Below are 12,186 nucleotides of genomic sequence, written 5' to 3'. Positions count from 1 at the left end.
CAGGGTAAGTTCTTAGAACTTAAAACACAGGGATCTTTCAGTCATTGAGAGTCAAGTGGCAGATGGTGAACCAATGGGGAAAGGTCAAGGACACTGATTGTGTGTCAAGGTCTTAAATGACCTGGCAGGACCAGGACCACTGTTCAGGGGCACTACTGGAGAAGTAAGAGGTTTCCTTTTCTGCTTCCTACATCACTTTGTCCAGAAACAAGTGGGGGGGGGGGGGAGAGAGACCAGAGCTATGGGGCCAGTAACCCAAGAGCTTCACTGTTATTTAATTCAACATTATAGACTGGATTATGGGTAGGTAGTCAATTACACCTTGTTTTGGCCCGTTCGGCAAGAGTAAAAATCCAGAATCTTGCCCTGAGCAAATCAGATTTGATTGCCTATCTTCAACAAAATTATGAAATCAGACCAGCAAGTGACCTGGAGGCAGCCACCAAAAATTCTGTGTATATATATATATATATATATACATATACATATATACATATATGTATATATATATATATATATATATGTATATATGCTAGCATGGATGTATTCCAAAGCTTTAATGATCAGGTCGGGGGTGGGAATTTCAGGTGATTTGTCTGTGTTGTATTTGCTCATAGCACTTCATATTCTTTTCATAAGAATAAAGGTCTTTTCAAAGGCGAGGGAAAAAAAGAGAGCACGTGAGAGAAGCAAGTGATAAAGTGCAAGCCACATAGAATTAGGGAACAAAACAGATGTAGGGCCCAATTCGCCCCACTGCCACTTAGCTATGCTGGGTCTCCGCATCTTTGTCTGCAAAAGGGTCCTGCTGAGCTGTTTGGGGAACAGGTAGCACACACCACCTTACACATAGCAGTCACGTTTACGTCAGGTGTTTTGGAAAACCATCGTCCTCATGATTCCAACACAGTTCAGAAAAGGTGGCTTTTTATATTATCCTGGGTAAAGTATTAAATAAAAAAGGCAACCCAAGCAAATGGTCATTCCTTTTTGGCTCTGGAACACTTGGGCTCCCTGTGTAACATGGTAGGAATATGTGGGTGGTCACCTGGATCTGATACTCAAGAGTTCAGCTGCAGTACCTGGTTTTCCATGATAGATCACACTTTTCTACCTCCCTTGTAACCCAACCATCTTGGATTGGAATGGCCCCCAAGTAGTAGAAGACCAGATCCCAAGACACACATCTGCGAGGCCCTTGTCCAGATTCTGGTTCACTCATGGGAGAGGGATTAGTTGGGGCTGCCCAAGAAATAAAGCACTGAGGGCGCCTGGGTGGCTCAGTTGGTTGAGCGACTGCCTTCAGCTCAGGTCATGATCCTGGAGTCCCTGGATCGAGTACCGCATCGGGCTCCCTGCTTGGCAGGGAGCCTGCTTCTCTCTCTGACCCTCCCCCCTCTCATGTGCTCTCTCTCTCTCATTCTGTCTCAAATAAATAAAAAAATCTTTAAAAAAAATAAAGCATTGAGATTTCAATAGAAATGCCATAATTTATTCTGTTGTATAAAAAAAGTCATCCTTACATAACAAAAGGTCTTCTTAAAAGAAGAAATATATTATTTCAGCTTATAAATAAACACACAACCACTGGCAACTAAAAAAACCCAACACTGGTGCTTCCCATCAGTGCTGAACACAAACCTGCTTAGGATATATTTACAGGATATTACAGTACTCAAACACAAAAATTGAGGTATTTGGTTCTTCTAGGAGTAGACACTGACATTTGTGAAGGCAGACCACCTCCACAAAAATAAATAAGGTATATTCTCATAGGTATGTGTCGTCAGGAATGATAATACTGGTTTGTCAAGCATGAAGAGTTCCTACAAAAAACAGGAGCAAGCAAAAAGAAACCGGCTCATACGCAGAGTCCTTTCTCTTCTGCCCCTTTTTGTCAGAGGGACTTGATGTACCCACTATATATATATATATATATATATTGGTCCCGAATGTGCTGCGTTCAGCAAACATCTTGATGCTACATCATCACTATGACTGCTTAGGAACCCATTGGAGCTCAGGGTGAAATTAAATAAATAAGGACCAGCCCTCACAAGCACCCTCCCCAGAGTTATTGCATTTCTCCTCAAGGAGCCTAGAGTCCCAGTGGGTTATGGAGATCACCTCCCGTGGCCTTTCAGCAGCTGGGAGAGGTCGTAATGGGGCTCTGAAGGTAGCTCAATGCACTGTTCGCAGAGTGGACGGGGATGGAGACAGGAAAGTTGAAGACCGTGGTGGTGGACGTGCTGCGGTCCAACACAGCCATGGCAGGGCTCCCAGCCTCTGCTGAGCAGTGTGGGGCCAGGACCTGCGACTCAAACTGCAGCAGCTGGCCCATGAAGCTGAAGTTGGGGGAAATGATGCTTCTCCTCTGCTTCACAAACTCAAAGGCCTCATCCAGCTTGACTCGGTTAGTCCTCATGAGGTAAGCGAGGCAGATGGTAGCTGACCGGGAAATGCCTGCCTGGCAGTGGACAAACACCCTTCCTCCAGCATTCTTGATGGAGTCTGGAAAACAAAGGGTGGCTGGTTACTTGAGAGCTCAGGGGAACAACCCCAACCCCAGGCAGAGGGTGCCTAAGAAACGTGTGTCCTACCCAGAAATAGGTGCAAAGAACAGTAAGGGATTTAAACCAAGACCAGGCATCTCCACCAAGCAGAATGCTCTTGGATGGGTTAAGTCAATTCAACTTTCTGAGCCTCAGTTTGCTAATTTGTTGAATGGGACATCAAATCCCTATTTTGCAGGGATATTGCCAGAACCAGACTAATATTTAATGTATGGAGAAAGGCTCAGACGAATGTCATTCAAGTCCTTGCCACAGAGTTGGGCTCGGTGACTAAAATGGGGGGAGCAAGGCAGAAGTCCAAGACATCTGTCCATTTACCTATGAAGTCAATGGCCTCGTTGAACCAGGAGCTGATGTCCGCCTTGTGGTTGTCTTCCACAGGGATGCTCTTATACTGGTAGTAATCCTCAAAATGGTTGGGACAATTGGCTGAGACGTTGATCAAGGCAGTGATGCCCAAGGCATCCAGCATGTCTTTGCGGGAAGCATGATAGGCACTGCCCAGGTACAGAAAGGGCAGGATCTCCACTGGGCCACCCTGAAATCCAGAAATATTCAAGACTTGTCAAGCTTTGCTCAAAGTCAAGGCGGGTGCCCACACCCACAAAAACTCCCTGCTGGAGAAGTCAGTTGCAGGTACCGGGGGCATTTAGCACTGCTGTTAGAGTATAAATAAATAGGGGACTAAACCCATGTGCCTCAAGTTCATTTCTGTAGTGCCAGCAATTAGACTCCCCTCCATCAGACCACTTAACCGTGGGATAAATTAATAGCCCTGTGTCCCCTCCCTTATAAACTTGCAGGTTACTTTGGAATATTCTCACTAGTACTGCTCTTCCAGGCCTTTGCCAGCTGGTCCTTCCCCCCCCCCCTCAACACAGGCCCCTACTAACCTGATCATAGAGTGGGGTGCTACAAGAACTGCACCCTGATTCGGCGCTGTCAGGGATGCTAGTACTCAGAGGAAGGCTGAGCCCCATGGGGGTCGACTGTTTGCTGCACAGCTCTGGGCAGGAAGCTGAAAAAGCTTCATATCCTCCTGGGAAGACAAAGAGACATATTTGTTTCCATTAGTATCTTCGGGGCCAGGGCACCTTCATCCCACCCCCGCGCCCACCAGGGTTGAAGTTTACCCCGGAGATGCCCAGGCCAAGTCTTTGTTCTTAAAGCCAAACAAAGCCAACGACAAGTCCCCGGACTAAGACTCGGGCGCCCACGCGCTCCAGTGGGGCAGCCCCAAGGGGCCGAGGGCCAGGGGTCCCGCGGCAAGGCGGCGGGGGGCGAGCGGCGCCAGAGCTTCCCCGAGAGCGTACCTTTGAGGAAGAAGACTTGCGCGGCGCGCGCCTCGCGGCGGAGCGCCCCGGCGGCCAGGGCCAGGGTGCCGTCGCGCTTGGCGCCGTCCAGCGCGGCGCTGCGCTCGTCCAGCAGCACCACGGCGTGGTAGGCGCCGGCCAGCAGGCGACCGCGCAGCTCGGCGTTGGGCACGATGTGCTCCAGGCCCATGGCGCCCTTGGCCCGGCGCCGCACGATGGTGCTGAAGCGCACGTTGACCGAGCCGGCGATGTGGCCGGCGTTGAAAGCGAAAAAGGAGCGGCAGTCCAGCAGCAGGCACTGCGCCGCGCGCTCCCGAAGCAGCGTCCGCAGGCCTCCGGCGTCCAGGGAGCCCACTTCCATGACCATGGCCGGCCCTAGCGCCCCCAGCGTGCCCGTTCTCGGTGCTCTTTGTCCTCGGAAGCCAAGGGCAGGGCAGCGGCTTTCGAAGAAAAGCCCGACCCTAGTTCTCTCTGCGCCGAACCCCAGACTGCCCTTAGAACTGAGTGAGGGGGCGTCGCGGGGAACTCTCGGCCGCCTAGGCTTCTTTGCTGTTCCCCCGACTGCCCCTCCAGCCCCACTCACACCTATTACAGCCCGGCGTCCCTCGCAGCGAGCCCAGCCTGCGGGAATGCGTTTATATGTGGCCTCTCTGGGGGCGGAGCGGGGCGGGGCGGAGCGGGCGCGCAGGGGGAGGGGAGTTGTTTGTTTGAATGACGATCACGTGACCGTGTGGTGACGTCACCCGCCCAGCCCGGCTCCGCGGCGGCGGAGCCAGAGGCGAAGACGTCATCCGCCTCGGAGCGGGATCCGCTGGCTGCTGCTGGCTCAGGCCCCAGTCCGGCCGTCCGGCCTGCGCCTGGCGCGTCCCTGGGGATCCGGCCTGCGCCGCTCTCCGGGCCCAGGGGGGAGAAGAGGTGGCGGGCGCGCTGCCAGCCAAGGGCTGACCTCCGGGATCCGAACGGCCGGGAGAGCGGGCGGCGGGCCAGCGGCCTCCCCTCCCTTCCCCCTCCCTTGTCCCTCCTTTCCCCTCCCCCTCCCTTGTCCCTCCCCTCCCCCTCCCCTGTGCCCCTCCCCTCCCCCTCCCCGCGCCCCCTCCGCCCGGAACGGAAAGGGGCTTCCTGCGCCTTTGCATACACGTGTGCCCTTTTCGCTCATTTCCTCGTCACCAGTAGCCGCGGAAAACTCAGGTTCCCCAGAAGAAGCGATTTACTTGCCCAATATCACAATGCTGGGGGTAGAGGAACAGAGAGGAACCTGAAATGAGGGTTGGAGACAATGTAATGTTTGCCTATGGATATGTTCCTACTAAGGACAACCGGGGTGAGTTGGGGTAAAGTTCAGGGGAATGCCTTCGGCTCAGGTTTCCCAGACTTGTCCTGTTACTTAAGAAAAACACATTTAAACAAGTAAAATGCCTTCCAGTCGAAGCCCTTCTGTTCCTAGAGGATTTGGAGCCGAGAAAGGCGGGTAAAGGGACTGAAATCGCAAGTGTGGGGTCGTAAGGTGCGGTGGTGGATTGCGGAGTTCGGCGTTTGGGGAGGCGACTACCCCCCCCCCCCGGCGTGGCTCGACAGCGCCCTCCAGGGGTCACTGGACACGTTTCTGGCCACGTTCGCTTAAGACAGATCTGAATATGCTGTTTGGGCGCCTACTATGCCCTAAGCTAAGGGGTTTCGGTCCCCACGCCCTGACCCTCGTCGTCTATATGGGCTGAATTCGAAATCCAGTGCCACGGGGCTTTAGGAGTCCAGGACGAACGTTTGGGAAGACCCCATGCGGCCACCCGCGCGGAGTCCTAGTGACGGCCCCCTGGGCAGGGGAGGGCGGCACCGATGTGCTAGGTACACAAACAAATATTGCGCCACCGGCCTGGTTGCCGAGTCAAGAACATTCTGCGGTTTCTTCCCCTCTCCTGTGGAGAGGGGGGATGGGATGGGGATTTCAAGGACCCTGTGTCGTTGATCTGTGGACTATATCATCAGAGGCAACTTCTGCATTTGTCTTGTTTAGCTTCTGTGTTCACACATGCTCAGACTTTCTGTCTACGTTCTAGAAAAGTTCCGGGTTGAGTACGTTTTCTTAAGGGCATTTTCTACCTTTAGATGAACCCTGAGGACAGCAAAGAGGTCCTCAGATAATGGCAACACCCTCCCTATATCTTTTCAAAAAAAAAAAAATTATTTGTTTATACTATTTATTCAGCTGAGGAACTCAACATATTTTTTGCATTGAATCATAAAATGTTACAGCTGCTGACTTTTCACAGCATACCAACTTTATCTGCCCCATTTTTTTTTAACCAGGAGCATTAATTATATCTTCCCCTATCCACATTTTTAAAAAAAAACAACTTTTTATACAGCTTTTATAGTGGTGGTGGCACAGTCTGGCCCTGGAGTCAGGTGTCTGCTGAGCTCTGTGGGTTTTTCCTCTTTATCCTTTTCTGGAAAGAGCATAGTTTGAACCCCGGTGCTGTTATTTTGCTTCTGGGTGATCCTATGCTAATCTCTTTCCCTGCTGAGCCTCTAAGCCCACATCTGTAGAATGGGTTTACAACTGCCTATTTTGTGGATGGGTTGAGGCCTAAGTGAGAGATGGTAAGGGTAAGGGACCCAGGCCTTACCTTAGCCCTTCCCATTATGATTCACTAAATCTCTTGTTTTCCCCTTCCCAGCAAGCCATGTATGTTTCAGGGTCTGGCATCAGAACCTGGGGAGAAGGTCACTACAAAACACTGGTAGGTGTGGTTGGAACACAGGCCCAGTTCAGGAAAAGGTCCCTCCTTGAGACCGACTAACACAATGGCTCGGGTCAGGGGCTGTGGTGGTAAAGGTGTAGCCACAGAAGACACCAGTCGAGGCAGTGGAGAGGCTGCTGCTGGCTGAAGATTGAGTCAGAGAGAGGCCCAACGTAATCTGGCCTATGGTGATGGTATTGGGACTGGAGTCATGGGCCTGGTGGGCACAGGGCAATGAAGGAGCATGAAATCAGTGAATATTGACTTGGGAGGGAACTGGGCCTTTCTGACCTGGGCTCTTTCCAGTTTTAGATGTGCTTAGAGATAAACCTGGAGGCAGTGGGAGGTAGTGGGAAGGGTTTGAACTCAGAAGGCCTGGATTCCCCACCCTCAATGTGTGGCCTTGTATAAGTCACTTCCCCTTACTGAGCCTGCACTCCCTCCTTCCTGTGATGGCAGCAATGACAAGTACCCCAGGACTGTGGGGGACTCAGTGTAGCCCCGGATGGCATTACCCTACAAGCCCTATCCAAATCCTGCCCTCCGAATGGATTTTGGATCTGCCCTGGGGTCCCAGAACAGGGGGAGAAAGGGTGGCGCTCTCACAGATGGCCCCAGCTCACTGTCTACCCCGTGAACTTGGGCAGGCAGCTTAACATGTGTGAGCTTTGGTTTCCCCTTATGTAAACCGGGAATACCATCCATCTAGAACTAAGTAAGACCATGTGTGAGAAAGGGCCTGAGAGGGTCATGCCCAGAATGGATGCTCTCAGGAGAGGGAGCTGGCTCCCGTCGGTCATGTTCTCTCAGAATCCACAGGCCTTCGACTGTGCTGTCTGGCACCTCCTGCTTTTGCTCCGTACCCTCCATGACTCCTCCTTTCCCACGGAACCCAAAGCACACCATCCCTGGCCTCACCCATCCGTTCGGCCCAGCCCCACTACTGTGATTGGCTCTCTTGTTGTTCTCTGGGCAAACTCCCTGAGCCTGTGTTCCCACCCCCACACCTTTGCTCACCCTGTTCCCCCTCCGCCTTCCAGGATGCTGTCCTCTCTGGGCTCAGCCATATCTTTCTCCATCCGCCAAGACCCAGCCAAAGTGGCATCTCAATGAAGCCTTCCCTGGTGTCGCTAACTTCTCCTGCCCTTGGGTCCTGGAGGACTTTGTCCAAACATTCTGATTGTGTAAAAGTCTCTTTGATCCTTATCTTACCCTCCCTGAGTTACGTGAGGGCAGGGACTATTTTTCTCATCTTTGGACCTCCACACCCTACGACCTTGGATGCAGCCGTGGCATATAGCAGGTTCGTAATCTGCGGCATGGGGGAAGAACTTTTCAAAAGCATACTGTTGAAAAGTAGATGAAGAGAAGGGGTCAGAAATGTCATTTACTAAGCTTCAGCTCTGTGCCAGCTGCATTACAGTATCATCTAAAGAACTAATCATGCGGGGCGCCTAGTGGCGCAGGAGGTTCAGCGTCTGCCTTCGGCTCGGCTCATGGTTCCGGGAGTCCTGGGATCGAGCCCCACATCGGGCTCTCCGCTCAGCGGAAAGCCTGCTTCTCCTTCTCCCTCTCCTGCTCCCTCTGCTTGTGTTCTCTCTCTCTGTGTCAAATAAATAAATAAAATCTTAAAAAAAAAAAACCAAAACAAAACTAATCAGTGATCCTGTCAGGTGGTTGTTCTCCCCATTTTTCAGGCAGGGAAACAGGCTCAGAGAAGGAATGTGCCCAAGGTCACACAGCTGGTAGTCATCAGACACAGATCCAGAGCCTGGCCCCGTCTGACTGAGACGGAGCGGGGCCCAGGCCTCCGGCCGTAGGAACCTCAGTCTATTAAGGCCTCTGCCTGTGCAGGTCCCATCCTAGGCGGTGCTGGCGGAAGCCCCTGACTCCCCGCTTGTCTGGAGCTCTGCTCACTGGGCGGAAGGGTCTCTGGCACTAGCCGTGGAGGGACCCTGAACCTCTTAGGACCCCCGAGTCAGGCACTGATGTCCCTGCTGTCCGAATTCACTCAGTGCTTGGGATTTGGATGAGCCACACACAGGGACCACTTGACCCATCTCCAGGGGCTGGCAAGGGGTGACTTTACCCTCCACGTGAAGGCAGTTAGGACAGAACCAGCTGCTATTGCACAACCCTTACAAACACATACCCAGAGGCAGGCCTGAGAGGGCCTGCGGAGCTGTGTCATCTGAGCCCGCCCCTCATTTGAGAGACAAGGGCTCAGAACGGTTAGGCCACACATCCAAAGTCACACAGCGTTCGGAACATTCTAAATCTAGTCAGCATGTGAGAGCTGTGTGTTCAAACCCGGTGTTTATCTCCGGAGGGTGGAGTTACTTTCATTTTCGTCCTTATAAATTTGTATGATTTCAATTTTTCAACACGAACGTGGAACTGTTGTAATCAGGGGAAAAAGTTAAAAATATTAGAAGCCAACCATATTTAGGGTAAACCATATTCACTGTATTTAGGGTAACTTGTTAAGGACAAGTTACAGAGTTAGACTGCTTGGGTTAGAATCCCAGCTTGACCACACATCAGCTGTGTGTCCTTGGGAAAGTTACCTTACCTCTCAAAGACTCTGTTTCCTCATGTGTAAAAGGAGGATAATAATAGCATCTTGTAGGGCCCGCCCATGTGAAGAGCATATGGGACAGGGGTCAGTAAACTACAGCTCCTGACCCAAATCCAGCCCACTCCCTCTTTTGGAATGACCCACAAGCTAAGAGTGGTTTTTACATGTCAAATGGTTGTAGAAAAAAATCGAAAGAAGAATAATATTCTGTGACACGTGAAAGTTGCCTGAAATTCAAATTCTGGTGTCCGTCAATAAAGTTTTATTGGAGCATACCCAACCTGTTGGTTTACATATCCCCCAGGGCTGTTTTTGCACTCCGATGAGAGGTGAGTAGTTGTGACACTTCATGGCTCACGAAGCCTAAAATATTTACCTCTGTCCTTTTACAGGAAAAATTTGCCAACCTCTGATATGAGATCCTGAATGAAGAGCACTTTAGAACAATGCCTGGCACAGGGTGTTTAGTAAACTCTGTTATTATTAATATGTGGGTATTTATAAACTCTTCTTCCCCTAGGATGTGTTTAAAGGCAGTAATTGTAGGGGCACCTGGGTGACTCAGTCAGTTAAGCATCTGACTGTATTTCAACTCCGGTCATGATCTCAGGGTTGTGGGATCAGGCTCTGCACTGGGCGTGGAGCCTGCTTAAGATTTTCCTTCGCCCTCTGCCCTCTGCCTCTCTCTCTCTCTCTCTCTCTCCCCCCCTAAAAAAAAAAATAAATAAATAAAAGCAGTAATTGTTTTTATATTTCATTGCACCTAAGGCACATTTTTTAAATATTTTATCATTCCTCGGGGCGCCTGGGTGGCTTAGTCGTTAAGCGTCTGCCTTTGGCTCAGGTCATGATCCCCAGGGTCCTGGGATTGAGCCCCGCATCAGGCTCCCTGCTCCGCGGGAGGCCTGCTTCTCCCTCTCCCACTCCCCCTGCTTGTGTTCCTGCTCTCGCTGTGTCTCTCTCTGTCAAATAAATAAATAAAATCTTTAAAAAAAAAAATTTTATCATTCCTCAAAGTGGAATGGAACTTCCAATCAGAGGCATATTATAGTTAATTGACATAGTTAATTGGTAGCATTTTCTTTCCTGATGGTGCATAAATTAGTGAGGGGGCTTTAGAATTGCTGACCTCTTACATCCAGTAAAATACAGTACGGTAAAATGTTTAAGAAGGACAGGAATTAAAACACTGCGGTCATTCAATTAACAAGCTTCTGACAGGGGGACACACTTATTAATAAATGAGTACGACTCAGGTACTAGTGTCAGGGTACAGATTGGGGAGGCCAAAAAAGGGACCCTTACCCAGCTAGGAGAAGGTTATGAGGGAAAGATGCCCAAAGGAGAGGGTGTCTACATGGAGACAGAAGGACTGATAATAGAATAGAAATGTCTGGATGAAAGGCCTCTGAGAGATGGGCTTTATTTACCATTTCCCCCCGGGAGCCTCAGTTTCCTCTCCTGTAAAATGGGACAGCAATAACCTCAAGAGACCAACTCTCAGATTTTCTGTGGGACCAGATGAAGCCCCAGTATCTTGTGTGAAGTCTCCATGGCTGACCATTTCTGTCTCTCCCACTAGCTTGGGAGCAGGGACGTGGCTTCTTGCCTCTCTTGGTCCCCGGTACAAACCTCAAAGCAGGTTTGTTGAACGAACCCATGAAGATGAGCCCAGGAGCCCAGGAGAGGGACCAGGAAGTAGCAGGGCCTCCATGACTCAGATAGGCTTGTCCCTGAACCAAGGACACAGCCTGCCAACATAGCCCTGAGCCACGCCCTGGGCTGCCAGGGGGACTGACGCCACAGTGAGAAATGACACCTTTCTGTTGTAATTTCTTTGAGACCAGTATGAATTGAGACATAATTTCCTTTTCATAATTAGAAAACACTAATTAATGGTAGAGGGAGCAAATGAGATCATGGTTGGTCTCTTCCAAACTTCCCTAAGGAAGGAGGGGCAAGGGTTATCTGCAGTGCGTTCAAAGTCATAGGCGAAGACTCAAGAGTTGTGGATCGCAGTTTTGCCTTTGTGGGTAAGTTACTTAGGGGCAGTACTTATTAATAATCATTGCCAATCTCTGTTGAGCACTTGCGCTGAGCCTGGCCCTTTGCCAGGTGCTTTATATTCATTTCCTTGTATGGCCGTGACACTAACCCTGTCAGACTGGTACCACCACCAACCCCCACGAGAAGAGATAGAGGAACCCGGGCCCAGACAAGTTCACCAACATATCCAAAGGCACACAGCAAGTAAGTGGCACATCTGGGTGCCTCATACTCATTCTCCCTGTTTTCTAAGTCCTTTGTCCTTATCTTGCCCCAGCACACAGTGGGTGTGTCATGAGGGTGGTGTGTTACACTATTTCACTGTTTATTTCTTGGGTTGATGACTTTTAGGGGGCCAATTCTAGGTTCCAAAGGAGAGGGAAGAGAAAATATGCCCCAAACTTGGGCTTTCTGCCTGGCCCTCCCTGACTCACTGAGCCACATCGCACAGATGACTCATTCATTGGCCTTGACCTCAATGGGTTTGGCCACCCATTGAGAGTGAAGTCACACCTCCAGCTTTCCAATGCATTCATTGGTTCCCTCATCCAACTTCAGGCAGGCAAGAAGCGGGCCTGGCTGGGCTTGCTTGAGGTCAGGGGTAGGAAAGCACACAAGTGCTTCCCCATGTCCTGAAGTTGTGGCTGGCCTGCTCACTTCCGGCCCAAGAGACCCTCCCAGGGGCCCATAGTAGATGGCTGGGGCTGCTGTAACAAAGGATATCTAGCCAAGTGGACTTAGAAAACACATTTGTCTCACAGTTCTGGAGGCCAGAAGTCCAAGACCAAGGTACAGGAGAGGTTGGTGTCTTTTGAGGGCCATGAGGGAGAATCTGTCTCATGCTCCCATCCTAGTTGCCAGTGGCTTGCTGGCACCTCACCCTGACCTCTACCTTCACTTCATGCGGTGTTCTCCCTGGGCTCATGTCCGTGTCCAAA

The 12,186-nt window shown here is 50.8% G+C and overlaps 1 protein-coding gene across 1 annotated transcript; it reads right to left on the bottom strand.

Moving 5' to 3' along the window:
- Positions 1 to 1,476: 1,476 nt before the first annotated feature.
- Positions 1,477 to 4,487, bottom strand: DUSP1 (dual specificity phosphatase 1). Its single transcript, XM_021698375.2, has 4 exons — positions 3,887 to 4,487; positions 3,467 to 3,612; positions 2,892 to 3,111; positions 1,477 to 2,511 (listed from the first exon to the last, which is right to left on the bottom strand). Exons 1-4 carry the CDS (start codon positions 4,251 to 4,253, stop codon positions 2,141 to 2,143), a joined length of 1,104 nt encoding a protein of 367 aa, XP_021554050.1. The 5' UTR covers positions 4,254 to 4,487; the 3' UTR covers positions 1,477 to 2,140.
- Between the last annotated feature and the right edge of the window lie 7,699 nt (positions 4,488 to 12,186).

Source organism: Neomonachus schauinslandi, chromosome 7, assembly GCF_002201575.2.
Source record: "Neomonachus schauinslandi chromosome 7, ASM220157v2, whole genome shotgun sequence".
NCBI lineage: Eukaryota > Metazoa > Chordata > Mammalia > Carnivora > Phocidae > Neomonachus > Neomonachus schauinslandi.
This window is presented reverse-complemented; position numbering and strand designations above follow the sequence as displayed.

What these genes read in the sequence shown, in the direction of transcription:
- DUSP1 (XM_021698375.2), bottom strand. Translation starts at nt 4,253, where the DNA reads ATGGTCATGGAAGTGGGCTCCCTGGACGCCGGAGGCCTGCGGACGCTG. An exon ending in GCAAGTCTTCTTCCTCAAAG is followed by an intron (nt 3,613 to 3,886) that starts GTACGCTCTCGG and finishes TTGTCTTCCCAG; the next exon opens with GAGGATATGAAGCTTTTTCA. An exon ending in GCACCCCACTCTATGATCAG is followed by an intron (nt 3,112 to 3,466) that starts GTTAGTAGGGGC and finishes TCTGGATTTCAG; the next exon opens with GGTGGCCCAGTGGAGATCCT.